Source organism: Rhinopithecus roxellana, chromosome 10 (assembly GCF_007565055.1).
Source record: "Rhinopithecus roxellana isolate Shanxi Qingling chromosome 10, ASM756505v1, whole genome shotgun sequence".
Classification (NCBI taxonomy): domain Eukaryota; kingdom Metazoa; phylum Chordata; class Mammalia; order Primates; family Cercopithecidae; genus Rhinopithecus; species Rhinopithecus roxellana.
The window spans coordinates 74813845-74841614 of record NC_044558.1 but is presented as its reverse complement, the minus strand read 5'-3'; the positions used below and the strand labels follow the sequence as shown (position 1 = coordinate 74841614).

The following is a 27770-nucleotide window of genomic DNA, read 5'->3' as shown; positions in this document are numbered from 1 at the left end:
ATAAATATGATATATAACCTCTTCAGATTATGACTTGCACTAAATATTTTGCCATCTTGGCTTTTTCTCATTTCTGACAATTTCACATTTATAATTACATTTATAGCATTATATTATGAGTTATGTAATGGAAGAGAAGTTATAATGAGTTATAATGGAAGAGAAGATGTTTTCACAGTGTCTTAATATCTAGCACATAATAGTGGCTTGATAAATATTAAATAGTTAATTTTTATTTAAATGAATTAATGATGTAACCTGAAAGATAAAGAATGGCAATAAGAAAGAATAATAATTCAAACAGAAAGAAAATAAAAACTGGATAAAGTGATAATTATGTGCAAGTCTGGTTAAAAAACAAACATCTAGGAGTCCTGGAGGGATAACAAATAAACGAAATTGGCTTTGGTTGCAGATTAATTTGCACATAGCTTTTTTTTCTTCATTTCTGTTGACTTTCAGTGGCACTCAGCTGTGCATATTTTTAAGGTCTTCTATATCTGCAGAATAGCATACTTTGTAGAAAAACAAGATTTTGACCTGTCAGAATTGTTGTTCTGTTACTAGATTTTTTTAACTTTCTATGTACAGATAATTTCTAATCTTTTGATTTCAGAGAATAGCTTTATAGCATTCTGTTTTAAAGGTTATGCTTAAGATCATAAAAGGCTGTGAAATTTAGTCTTTAGGCAAACTGCAAGTTATGATTAATTGTAATTTATTTGTAAACATATAAAGATGTCACAAAATATAAAAATATCAAGTCAAAGACTTAATAACAGGATTGCTTTTTATTATTTATAATTCTGTTTAAAACCACATATTTGCTGCATTATTTTTAATTTTTAATTATTTTAGGAATATTTTGAAAAACACAGGTTAAAATCAAAAATGAAATCACTCGGAGTTTTATCTCCTGTCAAAAATTCTGCTGTCAGCTTAGACATTCTTAACCTATATATGGTAAATCAGATATCTTGCAAGAAGAAAATCCCTGGTAAGTCATTCCAGTTGCATTCTGTTTTGAACTTGATGTAATCATAATAATGTTTAGCCTTCTCATTAGTTTGTAATTTTAGAGCTCAAAGCATGTGGAAAATTAATTGTAAAATTTGGTTGCTCTCTTAAATTAGATGCCTAGTTAATATCTGCTTAAAATGTTTTGTTGCTTAATCCATTTATTTTTATTTTTATGTTGTGTATATGTTATATAAAACTAATTTATTAGGTGTCATTAAACTTATTATAGTACAGTAGTTATATTATTCTATACAGGTAGGGAGTTACCAAAGTTTAGCTAGAGAGCAGGGAATAAATGTTAATACATGTCAACAAATTAACTATTCTTTATATTTAGAGGATAGGTATGAAAGGAAGATCTGGAAACATTTTTGCCTCAATGACTAGTTTCCTATGTCATCACTTGAATTATTTATTATACTTTACTGGGATGTTAATCATAGCAGTCTAATACTGCAAAATAAAGTCCATTTTGTCATATATTTTGATTCTTCAAGTAAATAAAAAGCTTAATTAGAGTATATTTTTCCTCTCTCAGAGGAACTTGTGTATGATATTTAAGTTTTAAAACAACTGCTAAAAATGAGAGCATAAAAATAAGACAATTTATCAGGAAGGGATAGAAATTCATCAGAGTATTGTTAATATTTCCTCATTTCCTTTCTCTGTCATTTTTTTCCTCCCTCCATAGATAACAGTTTACACAAGTAAATTGAGTTATACTCTAGAAGGAATAAATACATTGTTCATGGACTTTGAGAATAAAACTTTTTGTTGTAAATCTCTTTGATGTATTTACCTTTATTTATTCCCAGTTGTAGGGTAATACAAATATATTTCCTCATCCATTGCTAGGTTTATGGCTAAAGCTTCAATAACAAAAGACAGATTAACAGGATAAAAACATACAGATTTATTTAGTAAGTTTTATGTGACACAAGAGCCTTGATAAGAAAGTTAATATCTTAAGATTGGAAGAAATGGCTAAACTTGTGTATTTTTCTTGTCAGGTTTGATGAAAAAGTGGAGAAGTATGATTGGATTTTTAAAAGAATGATCTAATAGTAATAAACTAAGGGGGATCTTAGCAAGACCTCTTTGCTCAGGTTCTCCTTTGTGACCCTGTGTCTTCAGAGATAGGGATATTATTTTCTTCCAAGTATAACCAGGGCACCTCTCAAATGAGGGTTTTATGACCTGCTTCAGGGGGAAGCTGAGAGTAACCTTCTTGCTTCTGCTGTTTTCTTAAATAGCAGGACGTCTTATTTGGGGATAATGTCCTGAACCCCTGCACTTTCTTTTCATTTATTTCTTCAGCATATTTTTAATGGGTACCCACTGTAAGTACTCTATTGGGTGCTGAGGATAAAACAGAAAGCAAACTTTATTAGTCAGGACTTATGGCTGCAAATGACAGAAATTCAAAACAGGTATCTTTTACTCCTTTAACAGGAAGAGTGATGGTGCAGTGGGCCTCAGAGACGACTCGAAACAGGGACTTGAATACTATCAAGATTCTTTTTCACTTCAATCACTAACTTTATTTTCTCAGACTGTCTTCATCATTGAGGCTTGAAACATGGCCTTAAGAAACTAATATTACTCACCTCCTCTAGTTTTGCCACCAAGGAAATACTGAGAATTGTTTCTCTGGTCCCACATTTTAAAATTCCACTGTAAGAATGTTGCCTTGTGCTACTGGTACCAATCTCACAGTGAAACAATTTCATTTATAACTAGCAGAATGGGATGCTATTATTGGTTCACCTTTAGTCAGATGGCTACTGCCAAATCACGTATTTTATCCAGAGAGGCAAGTGTTTTATTTTGTTTTGTTTTTAAAGACAGGGTTTCACTGTGTTGCCCAAGCTGGTCTTGAACTCTTGGCCTCAAGCAATCCTCCAACTGCAGCCTCCTTAGTAACTGGGATTACAGGCATGAGCCACTGTGCCTGGCTTGAGGCAGGGTTTTGTAAGAAGATATAAAATCTACACTATAACTATGTATATAGTTGAGGTGGGTGTATCACAAAAATACAGTGGGTGAAAGTACTGACCAGAGAAAGGGAAAATATAAAGTTCAGTGGGAATATATAACATAGTATCCAATATAGTTTGGAGATCGGAGAAATCTTGGTGGAAGAAAAAGTAGAACTAAATTAATAGGGCACCTATAATGAGTATATAAGATGATGAAGAAAAATATGTTTTAAAGTCTCTGTGATAGTTGTTTATATTGTAATGATTTATTAACACTGATAGAATGTAAATATTTTAGTAAAATTTCTTAGATGTACATTTATGTAATGAACATTATATATTAAGCAGTACTTTTACAAGATTTTATTACTCTTATTTTAAAATTATAATTATATACTTTTTATTGTAGAAACTGTGAGGAAACCAACCCATGTGAACATGAATAGAGGCATAAAAATGCCCCTAAGAAAGCATAATTTAGAACTCCCAATGTCGCCTCACTGTGTACCTTCTAAACTCTGCCTTGATGATACAGAAACCAAGTAGGTTTTAGCTAGGATTTGTATTATTAGATGTTTAAACTGGTTATTATCAACACTTTTACTCACTGGAAAATGTATAAAATACTTACCTTCTACCTCCAGTTTTTGTTTGTTTGGCTGTTAACAGTATTATATAATGATTAAGACCTTTATCAAATGATACAGATTTTGTACACTTTGACTTACCTTATCATAAAAATGTCTATCTCTAGTATTAATATAATTTTTATAAAACTGGTAATATTATGACCCTCTAATGATTTACATAGGTTTCTGTGTGTTTTGTGTAGAACAGTATGAATTTTAAATACAGGAAAGGACAGTCAATTTTATTTCCATTTATATTTTTAACCTCAATTTTTCTTTTCATTAGTATAAACTATCAAAGACTAAGTAGCAAGGAAGATCTTGGCCCAGTCCAGGTGAGATTTAAAAAAAAAAATTCTATAAGTTATTTCAGCAATTGTGACATGCCACCTAATGATCTAAATGTCTGAATACTGGAGAAAATTATTTTAAAGAAAATTTTGAGTCTTTAATTCTTTTAAAAGTTTTCTTGGTGGGAAAACTATGCCTTGAGAATATTTTAATTGATTGCTTATGAGAATCCCTTTGGACTACTGGTAATGTGACTAGGCCTATGTTTGCATAACATTTGATTTTGCTTGTTACTGATGAGCTGCCAAGGACAATTCACTTAGGGATTCTTACTTTGGGTTCACGTGATTATTGAGCAATTCATCTGTTCAAACATAGTAACCAGATTACTTTATATCAAATTGTGATGTCCAACCATCACGTGGATCCCAAGATGATTTCGCTTTCAAAGTATAGCAAATAATTTTCTTAGCAAATAAAATTTTAATCAATTAGAAAATGCATAGATTATAATTAAATATAATTAAAGCTTGAAACTTTAACATCTAATGTCATTTTGTTAGCTATCATTTTTTTTCCTTTGAATTGCCAGAGTTAAGCTAGATCAGAAAGATAATGGCAATGATACTAAAATCCCTTAGAAATCTTGTCACCTGGATTATGGGTTAATGAAAGTCAGATTTCCTGTCTTTAGAAGGTAGCCTACAGGAATGGAGGATGGAGAGGAGCAGGAGTAGGGTAGGCAGAGGGAAAGGTGCTCTTGAGTATATAGCGTTCGCTGATAACCACTCTCTTCCTAGTAAGTTCTGTCAATTACTGATGGGTTGCCTTGCCTTAGGACTTTTTCTTTTATTTATTTATTTATTTATTTATTTATTTATTTATTTATTTATTTTTTATTATATTTTAAGTTCTAGGGTACATGTGCATAACGTGCAGGTTTGTTACATATGTAAACTTATGCCATGTTGGTGTGCTGCACCCATCAACTCGTCAGCACCCATCAATTCATCATTTATATCACGTATAACTCCCCAATGCTCCCTCCCTCCTCCCCCCTCCCCATAATAGGCCCCAGTGCGTGATGTTCCCCTTCCCGAGTCCAAGTGATCTCATTGTTCAGTTCCCACCTATGAGTGAGAACATGCGGTGTTTGGTTTTCTCTTCTTGTGATAGTTTGCTAAGAATGATGGTTTCCAGCTGCATCCATGTCCCTACAAAGGACGCAAACTCATCCTTTTTTATGGCTGCATAGTATTCCATGGTGTATATGTGCCACATTTTCTTAATCCAGTCTGTCACAGATGGACATTTGTGTTGATTCCAAGTCTTTGCTATTGTGAATAGTGCCGCAATAAACATACGTGTGCATCTGTCTTTGTAGTAGAATAATTTATAATCCTTTGGGTATATACCCAGTAGTGGGATGGCTGGGTCATATGGTACATCTAGTTCTACATCCTTGAGGAATTGCCATACTGTTTTCCATAATGGTTGAACTAGTTTACAATCCCACCAACAGTGTAAAAGTGTTCCTATTTCTCCACATCCTCTCCAACACCTGTTGTTTCCTGACTTCTTAATGATTGCCATTCTAACTGGTGTGAGATGGTATCTCATTGTGGTTTTGATTTGCATTTCTCTGATGGCGAGTGATGATGAGCATTTTTTCATGTGTCTGTTGGCTGTATGAATATCTTCTTTTGAGAAATGTCTGTTCATATCCTTTCCCCACTTTTTGATGGGGTTGAGATTAATTCAAGATGGATTAGAGACTTAAATGTTAGACCTAATACCATAAAAACCCTAGAAGAAAATCTAGGTAGTACCATTCAGGACATAGGCATGGGCAAGGACTTCATGTCTAAAACACCAAAAGCAACGGCAGCAAAAGCCAAAATTGACAAATGGGATCTAATTAAACTAAAGAGCTTTTGCACAGCAAAAGAAACTACCATCAGAGTGAACAGGCAACCTACAGAATGGGAGAAAATTTTTGCAACCTACTCATCTGACAAAGGGCTAATATCCAGAATCTACAAAGAACTCAAACAAATATACGAGGACTTTTTCTTTTGTAACCCCTGCCCTTTTCACTTATTTTAATTTCACTGTTTTAACTTTCCTCTTCTCTAGTTTACATATTTTGGTAATGTAAATGATTTTATCTTCTTTCCTGTAGTCACGAGGCATGGACTCATATAGTACGCTTGACCCTCAGTTCAGCAAAATAGAGAACTGCAGTTTCACTCCACCATCTTTTTCAGTGGAGTTAGCTTCTAACAGACATATTTCAAAACTAAATTTCACACCTGGAATAGCACCTACTCCTCAGAAACTTGCATATGAAAAAAAGCAGAATGACCAGGTACCTTTGAATCATTACTTCTTAGCATTTTATATCATTATATTTTCATGAAACTCTTTTTTTCTCTTTTTATAGATTTAAAATATTTATATTTTGAATTGCTATAGATATAAAAAAATTAGGAGATAAATTAGGGATAATTCCCATTAGATCAAAAACTTAATTCTTTGCAGTGCAGAAGATTGTGAATCTCAGAGCTGGGGTGTTTTTTTAAAAAAATCTTGGAATTTATCATTCTATTAGAAAACTATTGATAGTAGAATTGAAAGTAGTTCAGTGTGTTATATAGTAGTTGATGTTTATAATCACTGTAATTGATTAGTTGGTGATGTCATGATGACCCAATATGCATGATATGGAAAGTGTCCTGTGAAAGCAATATACAGTTTCAGAGATGTCATAGTAGTCTTAAAGTGTGAATTGTGATGGCTTGATTCTTTTTGTAATTTGAAAGATGACAAGTTTTTATGTTTGTTTTTTGATCAATACTATACAAATATGTGGAGATATGTAGTGCTAAAATGTTGTTCAATCATTGTGTCCTCTAAAGTTAAAAATATAAAATATGTAAATATTAAGATTCTAAAATACATCTGTCATAAAGCATACCAGGAAATAATCTACTAAAAATGAAATTTAATTAAACGGTAATTAGGAAAATGCTTATGTAAGCACTATGTCTTGTTAATAGGAATGCTTAGTTTTGAATTTATCTTATTTTTAGCATGCAGTGGTTTTATGACATTTATATATTATTTATAAATCAATTTATAATTAATTTATAGTTCTAAATTTTAGAAATTATATTATAGCTATATATTATAGCATATCAGTTATATATATGCCATATGATAGTTATATATAATTCCATTTTGTTAAAGTTTTTATTAAAGACTTCCCAGATAAGGGAAAATGAAGTATTACATTTCTGTGACCCATGCTAGCCTTATTATAAAGGCCCAATACTTTTCAAATGATGCAATGAAAGACATTCTATTACCCATTCAGTTTATATTTCGTAAGACAAAATCCTGCATTCTAGATCAGCTTATAACTCATCCTTGCTCTATTAAATAGTTTAAGGATAAAGGATAAAACACCTGTGCAATCTCTAGTTAACTTTCTTGCCTATACATATTATAGACTGCAGGTTAATGATGAGCTCCAGAGAGGTAAATAATGTTATAATTAACATGGTAAAAGACTGGAAAGAGAAAATGTCCCTTTTCAATCATAGTGTCACATCATGAAATACTAGGGAAGTACTTAATAGTGTACTTGGAGGAATTTCAAAAAAAGTGAAAATAATTACAATGAAATTATAAGATACAAAAGAAAATGGGTTGAAAAACAAGTTAGAAGAAAAAGTGGCTTGAGGTGTCCTGATCCTTAGTTAAGTAGTATTTGTTGAATATGTAATACTATATTCTCTTCTCTTTTGATTTCTTTCTTATTTTTAGGGATAATGTTTTGCACCTCTGTCACTCTCTCAGATGTATTAGTTAGCTGAGACATTAGTGTAAGCTCTCTCTGACTTTAGTATATTTTTTTCCCCCAAAGACTTTCAGTGTCTTTTTTTGACTCTCTTTTTTTTTTTTTTTCTGACAATTCTGTCATTGGTTGTGTTTGGACTTCTCATTTCTATGTTTCATGAGTTATAAATCAAATGTATGACAGATAAAAATCATTGTTGAATAGATTAGTGTTGGGCCAATATAGTAAGTTACATTTATAGGGTACTTTCCACATTAACAAATTGATTATTTCCAATAATCAATTGGAAAAAAATGTACTAAAGTCAGAGAGAGCTTACACTAATGTCTCAGCTAACTAATACATCTGAGAGAGTGACAGAGGTGCAAAACATTATCCCTTAAAATAAGAAAGAAATCAAAAGAGAAGAGAATATAGTATTACATATTCAACAAATAAAATATAGTATTATATATTCACAAACTATCCCCCTTTTGAACTGAATAATGTTGATATTCAGAAAAATTAAAGTAGCAATCTAAAGTTACTCAGTAAATGGACAGAACTGAGATAATTATAGCTCTTGTGTCTTGGGACACATTATTATTTTCTGTCAGAGAAATTTAACTTATAGTTATTCAAGATCCTCGTGTCCTCGGTGGTTTTTTTGGTTCTTTTATTTTCATTTTTTAATTTGGAGAAAATGGTTAGCTTACCATAGTATCAATTCTGTTATTTTAACAATGACTCAAATACTGGTATTGACTTTTTTTGTTAGGAAAGTATTTATTTTGTTTTCAATAAGTAGTAAAATTACTTTCTTTTGGACTATTTTTACAATTTTAAAATATAAATGTAGTTCATTTACATGACATTTTATGGTAAATAATTTAAATTGTATATATGTACATTTACTATTTTGGCAGTTTCTTCAATTTTTTTTTTTCAGCTCAGTAATGTTAACTGTTCTGATTCCTTGCTTTCCAAATTAAATAAAAGTCAAGATGTTCTCAGTCCATCACATAAAACTACACAATTTGGGACATTATTTGAAAGATTAAACAGGTAAGCAAAGATGCTGAAGGAAATAAAGAAGTTGTAGCATTCTGTACTTTCCCTTAGAAATTTGATTTTAATGGACAGAAATATTTTTAGTTAAAAATATAAACAGTCCTAAGTAATACTTCTAGAAAAAAAATCACAAAGTAAAACATATTATTTAATTAAAATAGTGTAAGTAATTATTTTATAACGTGAACATCTACCTTTAATTCATTTGTTTATTTTTTATTTTTGGAGAAGTCTCACTCTTTCACCCAGGCTGGAGTGCAGTGGCACAATTATCTCAGCTCACTGCAACCTACGCCTCCTGAGTTCAAGTGATTCTTGTGCCTTAGCACCAGAGTAGCTGGGATTACAGGTGTGTGTCACCACAGCCAATTGGCTAATTTTTGAATTTTTAGTAGAGATGGGGTTTCACCACGTTGTCCAGGCTGGTCTCAATCTTCTGGCCTCAAGTGATCTGCCCACTTAGCCTCCCAGAGTCATTTATTTAGTTTTAAAATTATTTTGGACAAAGGTATTTTGCACATTTTGTAATCTCCATGAATTACTGTTTTCTTTTTCTGCAAAAATCGTGATTTCTTTTTCACATTTGTGGTAGTTGAATAGAATCCCACTTTTATTTTCTAGATGTCTGTAGATACAGTACAGTAGTGCCACCTTATCCACAGGGGATGCGTTCCAAAACCCCCAGTGGAATCCCGAAATTGCAGACAGTGCCAAATCCTATAAATGCTATGTTTTCTTGTATGCATACATACCTATGGTAAAGTTTAATTTATGTTAGGGACAGTAATAGATTAACAACAATAACTAATAATAGAACAATTATAATAATATACTGTTAAAAGTTATAAGAGTGTGGTCTCTTCTCTTGGTCTCAAAGTATCTTACTATATAAACTGTACTTACCTATTTGTGGACTACGATTGACTGTGGGTTGTAGACCATGGAAAGCAGAAACTACAGAAAGTGAAACTGTGGGTAACAGGGAGTTCTGTGAACCCTAATTTGTTGTTTTAAAACCTATTAAGCTTGTAAAACCAGTTTGACCCACTCCTGGTGATGTGATGAGAAACCTTGAATCTGTCATACTATCCTAGTTTCCTTATTTTAGTAAATGGCACCACTATTCACTCAGTTGCCAAAGCCAATATAAAAGTTGTCCTTGATTCCTTCCTTTCCTTCAACTCTCAATATCCATTTCGCCAAAAAGGTGTTGTCAATTCTGTATTTTAATAAACTTTAAAATTATCTACTTACATTTCTGTTTCTATGGGCTCCATCCCAGTCTATGACATCATTCTTTCTTGCCTGGAGAGTTGTAATGCCACATAATAGTTCTTTTTTGTTCTGAGATACATTTTTAAAAACAGTTTTATGAATGTACAATTGGCATAAAATAAACTAAACTTATTTAACTATGATAATGAATATATGCACTTTAATAACTTTTGACAATGTCAAAGATAATGACACATGAACACATTTATTGTCCCTGGTAGTTTATTTGGGTACCTTGGTAATCCCTTCCCTCTATTGCTTCACATCCTTTACACCTATCCCAAAGCAACCACTGATCTGCTTTGTGTTGCTGTCTCAGCTTAATTATTTTGAAATTCATCTATGTTGGTTGTTGCCCATATCTATAGTTCATTCCTTTTTATTGCAGAGTAGTATTTCATTGTATGGACATAGCACAACGTATTCATTTACCTGTTCATGAGCATTTGGTGTTTCCCCCCAGTTTTTGGCTATTCCAAATATACCTGCTGTGACAGTTCATGTATAAGTCTTTGTTTTTACATATACTTCATTTCTCCTGGGTGCAAGTGGAATGACTGGATCATGTGTTAGCTGCATGTTTAAGTTTTACAAAAACTACCGAACTATTTTCCAGTGGTATTTGTATCATTTTATGTTCCCATCAACAATGGGTGAACATTGCAACACATCCTTGCCAACACTTGATACAGTCAGTCTTTTAAAATTTAACCCATTCTAGTCAGTGTGTAGTAGTATCTCATGTTTTTAGTTTGCATTTCCCTAATGACTAATGATTTTGGCATCTTTTCATGTGCATGTTAGCTATTTGTGACTCTTTGGTGAAATGTTTACCCTTTTCATGTTATTACTGGTACCTTTTTGAAGTGCAAAAGGCTTAATTTGATGAAGTCCAACTTACTAATTTTTTCATTTATTAATTGTGCTTATGGTGTCAAAACCAACCAATCTTTGCCTAACCCAAGGTCATGAAGATTTTCTTCTGTTTTATACTTTTAGATCTTACATGTAGGTCTGTGTTTCATTTTGTGTTAGTTTTTATGTGTTGGGTGTGGTAAGGGTCTGAATCCATTATTTACATTTTTGGAAAGGAATATTCTTTCCTTGCTTAATTGCTTTGGCACCTTTGTCAGAAAAGGTGACTGTAAATACAGGATTTTTTTTTTTCTGGAATCTCAATTCTGTTCTGTTGATTATGTTAGTAACAAACTGTCATGGTTACTGTAGCTTTATTATTAGTTTTGAAATCAAAGAAGTGTATTAGTCCAACATTTTTTTTTTCAAAAATGTTTTGGCTCTTCTTAATCCTTTGCATTTCCATATAAATTTTAGGATCTGCTGGTCAGTTTCTGCAACAAAACCAAAAACCAGAAACCAAATCTATTTGGATTTTAAGAGGTTATGTTGAATTTATAGATTAATTTTGATAGAATTGCTATCTATCTATAGCATAGTGAGTTTGCCAGTCCGCAAGCATAAAATGTTTTTCCTCTTTCATCTTTTTAAATTTCTTCAATAATGTATTATAGTTTTCAGGATATAAGCCTTGTTTCTTTCTTCCTAGTATTTTATTCTTTTTATGCTATTGTAAATGGAATTACTTTCCCAATTTCATTTTGGATTATTCATTGGTAGTGTATAGAAATACAATTGATTTTTGTATATGAATCTTATATCTTTTGACCTTGACAAATTCATTATTAGTTCTAGTAATAGTTGAGTAGGGTTTTTTTTTAAATCATGGTGGAATATATTGTCTGTAAGTAAAGATATTTTTACCTCTCTTTTCAATCTGGATGCCTCCTTCTTCTTCTTCCTTTTTTTTTTTTTTTTCTTTTTGAACGTGATCTTAGCCAAAAGGCCAGGGAGCAATTTTGACTTCCTTTTCTTGCTTAACTTCGCTAGAAGTTGTACTAGAACCTCCAGTACAACGCTGAATAGCAGTGGCAAGAGCAGATGTGCTTATTCTTCTCAGTTTTAGGGAAAAAGCATTCAGTCTTTCACCAGTAAGTATGATGTTAGCTGTAGGTGTTTTTGTAAGCGTCCTTTATCAGGTTGTGAAAGTTCTCTTCTGTTTAGCAGTGAGAGTTTTTATCATGAATTTTGTCAAGCGCTCCTTCCATGCCTCTTGAAATTATGATATTTTTTTTTTCCTTTAACCTGTTAATATATAATAATTTATTTTCAGGTGTCAAACCACCTTGTATTGATGGGGTAAAAACTGCTTGGTGTATAGTGCTCCCCATATGTTGTTGTATTTGGTTTGCTAATATTTTGTTAATGGTTTTTGTGTCTATATTAAGAATATTTGTCTGAATTTTTTATTTCTTTGTGATTGTTTGACTTTGGTATCAGGGTAATACTGGCCTCATAGAATAAGTTGAAAGTGTTTCCTCCTGTTTTATGTAAGAATTTGTAGAGGATTGGTATTATTTATTTTCTAAGTTTTTCTTAGAATTCACCAGTGAAGCCATCTGCACGTGGACTTTTTTTAGTGAGAACACTTAATTACTAGTTCATTTTCTTGTTATGGTCTGTTCAGATTTTCTAGTTTGTTCTTGTGTCAGTTGTGGTGATTTGTGTTTTTCTAGGAATTTGTCCATTTCATCTAAGTTGCATGATTTGTTACCATGAAGTTGTTTATAGTATACCCTTGAAATCCTTTTAGTTTCTGTAAGGTTGGTGGTTATATCACTTCTTTAATTCTAGATATGCACCCTCTCTCTTTTTTTCATGTTTGGTGTAGCTGGTGGAGGGAAGGGACAGCTCCAGGCTAAAACTTTATGGACACCTACTATTTCTACTAAGGCTCAGTAGTTTTCTTGAAGTACTGCTTCTCAGTTTATCGTGTGCCTTTGGTTACTTCACACATTCTGAAATGGTTGTTTTTGCACATTTTGTCTGGTTTTAACATTGCATTTTGTGGGAGAGTATTTGCCAGATTGCTCACTCTGTCATCCTAGAAGATCCTGCCCCACATCAGGCTTTTTTTTTTTTTTTTTTTTTTCTAAGTTAAACCAACCTTATATTCCTGGGATAAATCCCACCTTTCACAATATGTTACTCTTGTTATGTATTCTTGGTTTTGATTTGGTAACATTTTGTTAGGAAATTCATCAGTCTTCATGAGGAATATTATTTTGTAGGTTTCTTTTCTTATAATGTCTTAGTCTGGTTTTGATCAGCATAATGCCAGTGTCATAGAATGAGCTGGGAAGTATTCCATCATGTTTAATTTTCTGGAAGAATTTGTATAGAAAGCATACACAGTTATGTGCTGCATAACAATGTTCCAGTCAACAATGAACAGCATATATGGTCCCATAAGATTATAATGGAGCTGAAAAATTCCTACCATTTAGTGACATCGCAGCTGTTGTAATGTAGTAGCACAACTCATTACTTATGTGTTTGTGGTAATGCTGGTATTAACAGACCTGCCAGTCATATAAAAGCATAGCATATACAATTATGTATAATATATAATAATTGATACTGATAATAAATGACTTGTTAATGGTTTATGTATTTATTGTACTATTGTTATTTTAGAGTGTGCTCTTTCTACTTATTAAAAAAAAAGTTAATTTTAAAACAGGCTCAGGCAGGTCCTTCAGGAGATATTCCAGAAGAAGGCATTGTTATCATAGGAAATGATAGTTCCCTGCGAATCAGTGCCCCTGAAGACCTTCCAGTGGGACAAGATGGGGAACTGAAAGACAGTGATATTGATGATCCTGACCCTGTATGGACCTAGGCTAATGTATGTTTATGTCCTAGTTTTTAACAAAAAAGGCTAAAAGTAAGGAAAACATTTTTTAAAATTTAAAAATAGAAAAAAGCTTATAGAATAAGGCTGTAAAAGGGTGCAGCACACCAACATGGCACAAGTATACATATGTAACAAACCTGCACGTCATGCACATGTACCCTAGAACTTAAAGTATAATAATAAAAATTTTTTTTAAAAAAGTGTTCAGCAGACTTACCATACGACCCAGTGGTTCCATTTCTAGGTACATACTCAAATGATAACATATATCCATAAGAAAGCTTACATAGTAATGTTCAAATATCATTATTCACAATAGCCAAAAATGGAAACAAGTCAAATAGTATTTGACAACTTAAAAACTGGATGAAATACTGATGATATATGCTACAACATGGACAAACTTTCAACTTGTGATGCAGAAAAGAAGCCAGTCACAAAAGATCACATATACATATTTATATGGAATGTCCAAAACAGACAAATCTAAAGAGACAGAGTAGATCAGCAATTGTCATGGCCTAGGGCTGATAGTAGGGAGAGATCAGGAAGGGGAGGTTGAAGAGGAATGGGGAATAATCACAAATGGGAATGGGGCTTCCATTTGCAGTGATGAAAATATTGTAAAGTTGATTGTGGTGAAGGTTGCACAACTCTACATATTTACTTACATTTTAAAGGAGGATTTATTTGAGAAAAATAAAAACACAACAGAACACTTCATGGGCCACATTACACAATAAAATAGGCAATAGTATACATATTTTTATAAGTTTAAACACTCAGGTATACCAATGACAATCATGTGGGTATAACAGTTATGAATAGATAAATTGTATTCATAAAGAAATAGATCAAAGGGAAATCTATAAATGTCTATTACTCTGGTTGGCAATTGTGTGCACCCAGCTTTGTAAATGTGATTATACCATGATGAAAAACCTGTCTTTTGATGAAATCGATCAAAAACTACTATGGGTCACCCCCATATATGCAATCACCCAGAGAGCCAAGATCTTAAAAAATTTTATCTTTCACAAATGCAGGTGTACAAAAAGGATATCTCTTCATTTACTGAGGAAGTTTCAACGTTTTTACACACACAAACACTGTGCTTACACTGTTACAAAGTCAACATTGTGATAAATCACTTTCATGGAGTACAAATTTGTCAAAAAATAAATGCATAAAACTGGAAAAAAAAAGAATAAGGCTGTAAAAGAAAAAATATTTTACAGCTGTACAATGTGTTTGTTTTAAGCTAAGTTGTTACAATAGAGTCAAAAAGTTTAAAAAATTAAACATAAAGCTACAGTAAGATAAGCTTAATTTATTATTGATGAAAGAAATTTTAAAAAATAAATTTAGTGAAGCGTAAGTGTAGAGTGTTTATAAAGTCTAGTATACAGTAATGTTCTAGGCCTTCACATTCACTTACCACTCACTCACTGACTTACCCAAAACAACTTTCATCCTGCAAACTGATTCATGGTAAGTGTCCTTTGCAGATGTGCCTTTAAAAAGATTTTTATGCTGTATTTTTTTACTATACCTTTTCTATGTTTACATACACAAATATCATTGTGTTACACTTGCCTACAATATTGTGCTGTAGGCAATTGTAGTTTGTAGCCTAGGAACATTAGGCCATACTATATAGCCTCGGTGTGTAATGGACTATCCCATCTAGGTTTGTGTAAGTACACTCTGTGATGTTCCCACAATGACAAAATTGCCTAACGACACATTTATCAAAATGTATCCCTAAAGTGATACATGATTGTAATTTCTAACTTATATTGTAAAGTTAATCAGTGAAGCCATGTGAGTACTGGTGTTCTTTTTTGTAGGAAGGATTTTTATTACAGTTTTAAGTTTTTACTAAACACAGGGCTCATCAATCAGATTATTTGTTATAGAGTGAGCTTTGGTAGTTTGTGTTATACAAAGAATGTATTTATTTTGTGTACCTTGTAGAATTTATTGACATAAGGTTGTTCATAACATTCTCTTATTATTTGTTTGAAATCTTTGCCGTCTGTAGCACTGTCTTCTCTCTTATTAATGAGATTATTTTTCCCTAGTTATTCTCTATCTTTTTCTGACTATTCTGATTACGGCAATATCAGAATAGTCAGAAAAAAATTTATGTTCTCACACAACTTTTTTTTTTTTTTTTTTTTTTTTTTTTTTTTTTTTTTTTTTTTTTTGAGACGGAGTCTGGCTGTGTCGCCCAGGCTGGAGTGCAGTGGCACGATCTCGGCTCACTGCAAGCTCCACCTCCCGGGTTCATGCCATTCTCCCGCCTCAGCCTCCGAGTAGCTGGGACTACAGGCGCCCACCACCACGCCCGGCTAATTTTTTGTATTTTTTTTTTAGTAGAGACAGGGTTTCACCGTGTTAGCCAAGATGGTCTCGATCTCCTGACCTCGTGATCTGCCCGCCTTGGCCTCCCAAAGTGCTGGGATTACAGGCTTGAGCCACCGCGCCGGGCACTCACAGAACATTTTTATGTTCTCACAGAATTATCTTTTAGTTTTACAATTCTTTTATTTTTCTATTTTTAAAAATTGAATTGAATTTTGCTTTTCTATTTTCTTTTGTCTGCTTATTTTGCGTTTAATTTTCTCTGCGTTTTCTAGTTTTTTTAAGTTAAGAGGTAAGGTCATTGGTTTGAAACCATTCTTCTTTACTAATATACATATTTTAGGGCTATACATTTTCTACTAAATGCTGTTTCTGCTGTATCTTACAAATTTTGAAATATTGTGTTTTCATTTTTATTCAGATCGAAATAGTTTTTCTTTCTTTTTTTTTTTTTTTTTTTTTTTGAGACGATGTCTCGCTCTGTTGCTGAGACTGGAGTACAGTAGTGTGATGTTGGCTCACTGCAACCTCTGCCCCCTAGGTTCAGGTGATTCTCCTGCCTCAACCTCTTAAGTAGCTGGGATTACAGGCACCTGCCACCATACCTGGCTAATTTTAAAAATTATTTTGAGTAGAGTTGGGATTTAGTAGAGATTGGTCTCGAACTCCTGACCTCAAGTGATCCACCTGCCTCAGCCTCCCAAAGTACTGGGATTATAGGCTTGAAACACCGTGCCCAGCCCAGATCAAAATACGTTCTAATCTTTCTTTGGATTTCTTTTTCAATCTGTAAGTTATTTAGAGATTTGGTGTTTGGTTCCCAGAAACTAAGACTTTCCCATTATCTTTCTGAATTAGTTCCTTTGTGGACAAGGAACATATTTTGTATGATTTGATCATTACAAATTTATTGAGACTGGTACTGTGGCTAAGAATATGGTTTACATTTAATATGACAATGTGTATGGGTTTAAGTCTGTCCTCTTGCTATTTGTATTTTATCTGTCACTTTGCTTCTTTTTCTACTTTTATTTAAGTATTTTTATGACTTCTTTTGATCTCTTTTTTTGTTTATTAGCTATGATTCTGTTTTATTGATTGCTTTAGACTTTATAGGATATATATTAATGTATCACAGATTATCTTCAAGTTATAGTATGAAGTATAGTATAAGAATCTTAAAGTAGTATACTTTTTATTTCTTCTCTCCTTTGGCCTTTGTGTTATATTCAAACATTTATTTATATGTATGTTATAAACCCCATAATGTGTAGAGGACTGTGTGCTCGCAAACGAGACATTCCCGATAAGCCCTGCTCTTGCAGACAAAGCGGGACAGTCCTTCTCTGCAAACAGGAAAGGCAAAGGAGCCAGCTGCAAGCAGTGGGCTCTGGGAACTGGTCAATGTTTACTGATCTTGTGAGTCAAGGAAAGGTCAGAGAAGCAACACATGCCCTGTGACTTGGCAACATTCCACAAACGACTGGATAAAAGAAAGCAGTGTGTGCCGTTACGGCGCGGCCGCCATGTATGTCTTGTCCTGTGTTGTCTTGTGTGTTCATTCCTTTGTTTAGGAAACACGCGGACCCCAACAACTGGCGCAGTGAGCAGGGTCCGTGGCTCCAAGAGAGCAAGGAACCAGAGGGGGAGCACCCCGGGTGTGTAAGTACAGAAGGGGGACCCACGGGAAAATTATGGGGAATTCACCTCTCTGGCCTCAGAATATTTGTGGCTGCTTCAAGAACTGTTGCTGTCTATAGAAGTAGAAGTGAAAGAAAAGACTTTGAAGCGATTGTTTGCCCATGTTGAACAACAATTGTTACTGGTTTCAGTGCAGCTAAATTGGAGAGAATGGTTACAGGTAGTAAAAGCTCTGCGTAGAGCTCACCAGTTAGGGGATACTATACCTCTAAATTTGTGGACCTTGTGTAGCTCTATCACTCAGGCATTAGAGTTACTTGAGACTGATTCAGAGCGTGGTGATGTAGCCACAGGAGGAAAGGCATCTGAGGATTTGGGAAAAAATGAATCTGAAATGGAGCCCATTTATGCCAGGGTAACAGAGGATGGAGGGGTAGCAAAAGAGGGAGAAGAGGAAGAGCCAACTCTTCCTTCTTCTAACTGGAATTCTGACATACAGCATATTATGGGAATGCTTCAACAGATATTACAGATACGTTCTTCTAATTCACCTTTGCGAGCTTTCCCTGTTTCTTTTCCTTCTGCCCCGTTAGAAGGGGATTTTCCAGTGCCTCCACCACCCCCAGCTTCCTTACCTTTGGCAAAGTTTTCTCAGTGCCTTTCCTGCCATTGGGGGGGGGGGGGGCGGGGGGGAAGGAAAACATAAGAGAATTTGAGGAGCGGGATCTGTTTCCAATTATTCATGCTCCTTTTGCTCCTAATGCTCAGTTTCCAAATGGTGGCAATGATGTCCAATTTACTGCCTTACAATTTAAATTTTTGAAAGAAATGAAAGCTGCCATTTCTAACTATGGACCTCAATCTCCTTTTGTCCTTAGTCTTCTTGATGCTTTTTCATCAGAAAATTTGATAATTCCTATAGACTGAGAGACTTTGGGGGAAGGCTGTTCTTGATCGTTCTCAGTGGTTACAATTGCGCAGCTGGTGGATGGACGAGGCACATGTGCAGGTTAGGAAAAATGCTATGCGTGATCCCCCAGGACCCACTGAGGAACAACTCACAGGTACGGGCCAATATGCTATTCTTAATGCTCAGACTGGCCTAGATAATGTCGCCCTTACTCAAATCAAGACTTTGTTTTTAAAGGCCTGAAATAACATAGAGATAGCAAAAAAAACTTCCCCCTTCCTTTGTAAAAATTTTACAGGGCGCAAATGAACCATATCCAGATTTCATAGCCTGTCTTCAGGATACTGTCTTAAAAACTGTGGGTGTTGGCCCTACTTCAAAAATTTTGTTGCAAACATTGTCTTTTAAAAATGCTAATGCTGACTGTCAAAAATTGTTGAGACCATTAAAGGCCAGTGGGGCCAATTTAAATAAATATATAAGAGCTTGTGCTGGTGTTGGAGGGGCTATTTATAATGCTCAATTATTTGCTAGAGCCCTATCTAAAGCCTTAAAATAACAAACAAGGTGTTTGCTTTCAATGTGGTAAACCTGGACATTTCAAAAAAGAATGTCGTAAAAAATTAAACACTTTTATCCCTCAAGGCAGAAAGCTGCCTTCAGAGGTGTAAAAACGTTGTGGCAAAGGTCGACATTGGACAAATGAATGTAGTTCCAAAACTGATAAAAGTGGAAATTTACTGTCTCCTCTCCCGGGAAACGAGAGCCGGGGCCCACAGGCTTGGGGCCCAAACAATTACAATACAAGCCTACCACAATACCCAGTGAGCAATGACCTACAACATCAAGGAATAAATTTGAGTCCTCCTTAAGGATACCACACCTTACCCCAGTTTCCCAGCTTTATGCAGCAACTAAGCAGAGTGCCGCTACTGACTTAGCTATTACTCAGCCTTATACCTTGTCTCCTAATGGAGGAGTATATAAATTAGCTATTGGAGTGTGTGGCCCTTTGCCAAAAGGACATGTAGGACTTTTGATAGGTCAAAGCAACAGTGCTATACGAGGGTTAATGGTGATTCCCGGAATCATTGATCCTGATTTTACTAATGAAATTCTTATTATGGTACAAGTCTCACAATTTATGCGCCTAGAGGCAGGGGAATGTATTGCACAATTACTTTTATTGCCTTTGCTTTTTTTTCCCGTTCCTATCTAGAGAGGTATCTTGACAGGGAGGGTTCGGTAGCACAGGAAAAACTGTTTTTTGGGAAACTTTAGTTTCTGATCAAAAGCCCTTATGTTCATTGCACATTAATGGAATAGTTTTTGAAGGGTTAATTGATACGGGGGTGGATGTGTCTATCATTTGTTTAAATCAGTGGCCTATACAATAAAAAAAAAAGTTTCAGTTACACTCACTGACTTGGGTGCTACTTCTGTGGTTTATCAAAGCGTAAAACCTTTAACCTGTGTCGGTCCTAAAGGTCAACAAGGTCAAAATTTTTTTTATATTGTTCCTATCAATATTAATCTTTGGGGACAAAATCTTTTACAACAATTTGGTGCTTTTTTAAACATTCCTCATATTTCTTCAGCTGCCAAAAATATGATGTTCAAAATGGGCTACAATCCTTTAAACTCATAGCCACTGTTCACCAGCCTCAACCTTTGCAATTAAAGTGGAAAACTACCACTCCTGTTTGGGTGGAGCAGTGGCCATTATCTAAAGAAAAACTTGGGGCTTTAAAAGAGTTAGTCAAAAAAACAATTGGCCAAGGGTCATATAGAGCCAAGTACTTCTACATGGAATTCCCCTGTCTTTGTCATGTAAAAAAAAAAAAAAAGTGAAAAATGGCGTTTATTAACTGATCTTAAAACTATAAATGTTTACATTCAACCTAGGGGAAGTTTACAGCCTGGTCTTTCTAATCCTGCCCTTATCCCACAAAGTTAAAAATTAATGGTCATAGATCTCAAAGATTGTTTTTTCTCTATTCCATTACAACCTCAAGATTGTGAAAAGTTTGCCTTTACTATTCCTAAATATAATAATAGACAGCCCACACAAAAATATCAGTAAAAGGTTCTTCCCCAAAATATACTTAATAGCCCTACTTTATGTCAAAAATTCATACATAGGGCTTTAAATCCTATAAAAAATCAGTTTCCAACTGTGTTAATTTATCATTATATAGATAATATTTTATTGACTACCCCTAATGTAACCCTCCAAAATCAAGTTTTTAAGGTTTTGCAACAACAGTTAATTCATTATAATTTACAAATATCTCCTAAAAAGGTACAAACTCAGTTCCCCATTCAATATTTGGGGTATCTATTGACTAAAAAACAAGTCCGCCCACAAAAGGTTCAAATTAGGAGAGATCAACTTGTGACCCTTAATGATTTTCAAAAATTGTTAGGGGATATTAATTGGCTTCATCCCATCTTAGATATTCCTACTTATAAATTACAACATTTGTTTACTACCTTAAAAAGAGATTTAGATTTAAACAATTCTCGACAGTTATCCCCTACAACAAAAGAGAAATTGTCTTTTGTAGAAAATAAAATTAGTAAAGCTCACCTTAATTATATATTATACCTGATCTTCCACTCTCTTTATGTCTTTTTCATACTCCTTATTCACCAACAGCCATCTTACATCAAAATAATAACATTCTAAAGTGGCTATTTTTGACTAATAAAGCCATTAAAAAATTTTACCCTTAATCAATTGACTAAATTGATTATTAAAGGGCAACATAAAACTCGTCAGTTGCTTAAAACTAACCCTATAAAAGTTATTACCCAATTATCTAATCAATACATTAAATCTCTACTAAAAACTCATAAAAAATGACAAGTGGCTTGCGCTAAGTATACTGGTTCCTTTTCTCAACACTATCCCAGTCATAGATTATTTGCTTTTCTACAACAATATTCTTTCCTGTCCTATAATCCTATTTCTTATACTCCGGTTAAAGGTCCACCTTTTTTACTAATACTTCTAACAATAAAAAAGCTAAATACTGGACATCAAATAATTCAACAATTTCTCACTATCCATTTAAATCTGTACAACAGAGAAAACTTTTTGCCATTCTTGTGGTACTACAAGATTGGCCTCAAACACCTTATAATATAGTTAGTGATTCCCAATATACTGTATATGTAACTAAGTATATTTCTCAAACTTCTTTACCATTACTCCCAAAAACCCCTTTACAAAAACTATTTTCCTTATTGTTCTTGACTCTTACTTCCCGTACAACCCCCTTTTTTATCACTCATATTCATTCACATTCAGCTTTACCAGGACCTTTAACTTTTGGCAATAGCCAAATTGATTCTTTACTTGTTGACAGTGTCCAACAGGCTCAGGATGAACATCAATTACATCATACTAACAGTTTAGAATTACAATGGCTATTTTCTATAACACGCCGTCAAGCCCAAACTATTGTCAGAGCCTGTCCATCTTATGTTCCTATTATTACACCCTCTTTAAGTCCAAGTATAAATCCCCGAGACACTCAACAAAATCATATTTGACAAATGGATGTAACTTATGTTTCTTCTTTTGGTCGTTTAAAATATGTCCATCATATAATTAATACTTGGTCACACTTCCAATGGGCTACACCATTACCCTCTAAAAAAGCTGATTCTGTTATTACTCATTTACTTACTTTACAGTTATGGGAGTTCCTGCTAAATTAAAAACTAACAATGCTCCTACTTCTCTCATAAATTGGCTGCCTTCCTCTCTTCATACCACATTCATCATTCCACTGGTATTCCATTTAACGTCAAGGTTAAACAATTATTAAACAAGCTAATACTACCTTAAGATTACAACTTTTAAAACAAACGGGGAAATGGACGAGATTCCCCAAAACATCAAAATCTGAAAGCTCCTTTTACTTTAAATTTTCTTAACTATTGGCACCAATTACAGCAATCTATAGCAGTAAAACATTTTCAACAACCATTAAAAAAGCCACAAGCTAACAATTTGTGGGTGTACTATCCTTCATTACAAGGCCAATATTTAAAAGAAAATGTTTTACAATGGGGTCGAGGTTATGCTCTCGTTCATACAGGTGCTGAAGATGAGTGGTTCCCATCCCGACGGTTGAAGCAGTGCCATGGCGAAGAGGAGCCGGCCGGAAGACTTCCTGGTGGCATTTCAAAAATTAAATCTGAGTACTCAGAAAACCTTCACCTTCAAAACTTGACGAGCGGAACCCCCAACATGGGGTCAGCTGAAAAAGCTTACTCAAGAAGCTAAAGGGGTTGTTCAACAAGCTAGACAGCCCAAAACCTCACTGACCTTATTTCTGGCTATGCTAGCTGTAGTAAATTGCCAGATAACAGCTGGAGAATTCACATATTGGGCTTATATTCCCTTTCCACCCTTATATCAAGGTGTGGCCTAGGGAGACAAAGAAGTTTTAGTATTTACTAATGATACTACTTGATGCCATCACCTTTTTAAAATCAGGATCCTGAGTTAGACATGGGTACAGTAAACAGTTTATATCAATTTGGGGTAAAAGGGTTACCTATATGTCTTGGGAACAGTCCACATTGTTTACATCCTTCTCATGAGGCTTGGGCTGTGCGCTATAATCATAGTCACATTGCAGCCTTTACTATGATTGTTGTTACTCAGAGTTTTAAATATAATCATACTGCTCTACTTAACGAAACCTTGCCTACTACATTATCCTTATGTCCTATTCCTGACGTGTCCGGAGATGTTTCCCAATTAGAGTGGACTAAGTGTAAAAGAAGTAGACCACGATTATTATTAGAGGTAAAAGGTAGAAATTACAGATACCTTGTCACTGACTGGAGTGTGCATGGAGATTTTCAGACTAAGTTTAGCCACTTTAGCCTACGATGGCATATAAATAATCACAGCATTTATGCTGATGGTAACAAAACTATTATTTGGCATGATGGTGGCTTGTCGCCCCCTATGCCACATTTGGCCGACACTTCACAAATACAAAGTCATATGTGGAAGTTACTAGCTGCTGGCAAACCAATGTCTACTTTTATGGGAAACATGTCCTTAATTACCACTAATCTTTCTAATCCTTTCCATATATCTTTACATCGAAACAGATCTAAATATGTCATTGCTTGTGTTAAAAAACCTTACTTGTTAGCGAGAATCTTTAAATGGGATAATAATACAGGAGTAGTTAACTGTACGGGCAATTATATATTTTTAAGCTGTATAAATACTACTTGGTGGCATAATAATTGGAATGAGACTCACTCCAATATATATATTTTAAGAGCTAGGAAAAAAACCTGGTTACCTGTGAACTTGACACGCACCTGGAGTGAATCTACTGGGGTTACTCAAATTTACAAAGTAATGCAAGATCTTGTCCACTGCAGCCAGAGAGCGGTTGGGATTGTCGTAACAGCAGTAGTGGGACTTGTGGCTATTGCTTCCACCACCGCTGTTGCTGGACTGGCGTTACATCAAAGTATCCAAAATACAGAGTTCGTGCAACAATGGCATGAACAATCTCACTTCTTGTGGCAACAACAACAAGACATCGATGCTCATTTGACTAAATGAATAGATAAGTTAAAACAAGTGGTTTCTTGAATAGGGGATCAGCTGACAGTGTTAAATACTCGGACCTTGTTAAAATGTGACTGGAATACTACTCAATTTTGTGTTACACCTATTCCTTTTAATAACACTGTACATAATTGGACAAAGATAAAAAGGCTTTTAATTGGCCATAATAATCTTTCCCTAAAAATACAAGAACTAACACACAATATTTCTAAAACGTTTCATAATCAGTTACCATTGCTGACTGGCACAGATTTAATGACTGGTATTGCACAAAGCTTGAAATCTTTAAACCCTACGAGTCCTGTAAAAACTTTACTGACTTTTGTTTCTAGTAATGTATTGATTGTTGTTTTTGCCTTTGTCATTTTCACAGTCTGCTGGAAACGGTGCCAAAGGGCAAACACCAAATCCCAGAGAGCCCAACATGTGATGATGGTTTCGAAAAAAATTCAAACCTATAAATAAAGAAGGGGGAGATGTAGAGGACTGTGTGCTTGCAAACGAGACGTTCCCAATAAGCCCTGCTCTTGCAGACAAAGCAGGACGGTCCTTCTCTGCAAACAGGAAGGGCAAAGGAGCCAGCTGCAAGCAGTGGGCTCTGGGAACTGGTCAATGTTTACTGATCTTGTGAGTCAAGGAAAGGTCAGAGAAGCAACACATGCCCTGTGACTTGGCAACATTCCACAAACGACTGGATAAAAGAAAGCAGTGTGTGCCGTTCGGCGCGGCCGCCATGTATGTCTTGTCCTGTGTTGTCTTGTGTGTTCATTCCTTTGTTTAGGAAACACGTGGACCCCAACATAATGCATTGTTGTTTTGTTTTAAAGAAAGCTGCATAAGAAAATATGTTTCTTATATTTAAGCACATAGTTATTATTTTTAGTGGTCTTCATTACTTTGTGTAGATCTAGATTTCCATCTGGTGTAATTTTCTGTTTGAAAGACTTAACATTTCTTATATCATAGATCTGCTGGTGATTAATGCTCTAATCTTTGTATATTTGCAAATCTTTATTTTGCTTCTGTTTTTGAAAGATATCTTTTGACTTGGTGTAGTTTCCAACTGGAAGTTTGCTGTCGTTATCTTAATATCTGTACATATAATAGTTTTTATCTTTTTTATGATTTTTCTATCATGATTTTTTAAACATTGATTTCTATTCTTTAAGATATTAATTTTCTTTCTAGTTCTTGTGTTTGGGTTTTTTTGATCTTGGATTTGTGTACTTATTGTTTTTATCAAATTTGAAATTTTTATAGCCATTATTTCTTCAAATATTGTTTCTGACTCCTTTCCTTTTCCTTGGAGGACTCAGATTGGTAATTAGTCTACTTGAAATCTCAGTTTACTGGTGCTGTTTTTTCCAGTCTTTTTTCTCTCATTGCTTTATTGTATGTAGATTATATTACTATATCTTCAAAATCCCTAATTGTATCTTCCTTGTGGTCTTATCTGCTGGTAATCCTATCCAGTGTAATTTTCACCTCTAGAACTTTGATTTAGCTTTTCTTTTTTATCTTCCATGTATCTATTAAGCATGTTCAGTATTTCCTGTCTTCTTGAATACAGGAAATAAAACTTTTAACGTCCTCGTCTATGAATTCCATTATTTTTGTCATTTCTTGATCTGTTTTTAAATAATTGATTTTGCTTCTCATTATAGATTCTCTTTTTTGCATTCCTGGTAATTTTGTTGGATTCTATACATTGTGAATTTTTATCTTTATAGCTGCTGGACAATTTTATTTTCCTGCACATCATCCTGTAAATCGTTCAGGTACTTGGAAACACTATGATCTTATTGAGGCTTGCTTTTAAATTTTGTTAAACAGAACAGTAAGCCTTCAGTTTGTAGCTAATTTTGCTCCATTGCTGAGGCAATACCCTTCTGAATACTTTCTTGATTCCCCTTGAATTATGAAATTTTCCACTCCAGAGGGTGGAAACAATTTTTACAGCCCTAGTGAGCTCCTGAGATTGTTCTGTTTTTCTCACCTTGGTTGGTTCTTTTCACAGCCTTTGGCAATTACTTCACATGCATGTGCCAGTTAGTATTTAGTTGAACACTTGAGAAGAACACTCTGTGGCTCTCTCGAGGTCTTACTCTCTGAAACACTCTCCTTTATGGTACTCTAACTTGTAAACTCTATCCTCTGCAATCTCCCTGGATCCCCAGCTGTTTCCTCAATAAAGGGAGTCAGTTGGGCTCTGATTGGGTTCCCTTTCCGTGTTCTGTGGCTTGAATATTCTCTCCAGACAATAACCTAGGAACAATCACAGAGTTCTCCTCATTTGTTTTCTCTCTCTCAGGGATCATTATCTTGCTCACCTGGTCTCCACTGACTGAAAACTGTTGTCTCATATTTTGTTCTGTTTTTAAAAAATTTTTAATTGATATATATTATTTAATACTATACATATTAATGGGGTACATGTTGCATGCATGGAATGTGTAATAATCAAGTCAGGGTATTTAGGATATCCATCACCACAACCATTGATCATTTCTATGTGTTGAGAATATTTTAAGTTCTCATCTCTAGCTGTTTTGAAATGTACAACACATTTTTGTCAACTGTAGCACCGTACTCTACTATCAAACATTAGAACTTATTCATTCTATTTATTATATGTTTGTACCCATTAAATCTCCCTTCGCACCCCCTCCCTTCCCCCCTGCACACATATTTACTTCCTCCCCAGCCTCTGGTAACTATCATTCTACCCCCGGAGATCAACTTTTTTAGCTCCCACATGTGAGTGAGTACATGTGCTATTTGTCTTTCTGTGTCTGGCTTGTTTCACTTCCTGTTCCATCCATGTTGCTGCAAATGACACGATTTTTTTTTTAATGATTGGATAATAGTCTGTTTTGTAAATTTAACATTTTTTGTTATCCGTTCATCTATCGAAGTATACTTAGGTTGATTCCATATCTTTGCTATTGTGAATAGTGCTGTGATAAACATGGGGGTGCATATATTGTTTTGATTGATTGTTTTCATTTTCTTTGGATAAATAGCCAGTAGTGAGGTTGCTGGATCATACTGCCATTCTACTTTTAGTTTTTTGGGATGTCTCCACATTCTTTTCCATAATGACAGTATTAATTTACATTCTCACCAACAGTGTATGAGAGTTCTCTTTTCTCCATGTCCTTGCCAACATTTGTTTTCTTTTTTTTGTTGTTTTTTGATGATAGCCATTCTAATTGAAGTAAGATGATAACTTATTGTGATTTTGATTTGCATTTCCCTAATGACTAGTGATGTTGAGCATTTTTTAAAATCTACCTTTTCCTTTTGGTCATTTGTATGTCTTCTTTTGAGAAGTGTCTATATCCTTTGCCCACTTTTTAA

General features: G+C 34.3%; 2 protein-coding genes across 2 annotated transcripts in view; both read left to right on the top strand.

The window, feature by feature from the left end:
• The window catches only part of C10H12orf40 (chromosome 10 C12orf40 homolog), a 119512-nt gene that overhangs the window by 20173 nt on the left and 71569 nt on the right, over positions 1–27770 (top strand). Inside the window, exons 3-7 of the mRNA XM_010366144.2 lie at positions 859–997; positions 3409–3541; positions 3915–3963; positions 6102–6287; positions 8710–8825. Coding sequence (XP_010364446.2) covers positions 859–997; positions 3409–3541; positions 3915–3963; positions 6102–6287; positions 8710–8825 — 623 coding nt within the window. The remainder of the gene's footprint in view (positions 1–858; positions 998–3408; positions 3542–3914; positions 3964–6101; positions 6288–8709; positions 8826–27770) is intronic.
• Positions 17739–25113, top strand: LOC115899889 (endogenous retrovirus group K member 7 Env polyprotein-like). Its single transcript, XM_030938346.1, has 2 exons — positions 17739–17907; positions 22906–25113. Exon 2 carries the CDS (start codon positions 23322–23324, stop codon positions 24402–24404), a length of 1083 nt encoding a protein of 360 aa, XP_030794206.1. The 5' UTR covers positions 17739–17907; positions 22906–23321; the 3' UTR covers positions 24405–25113.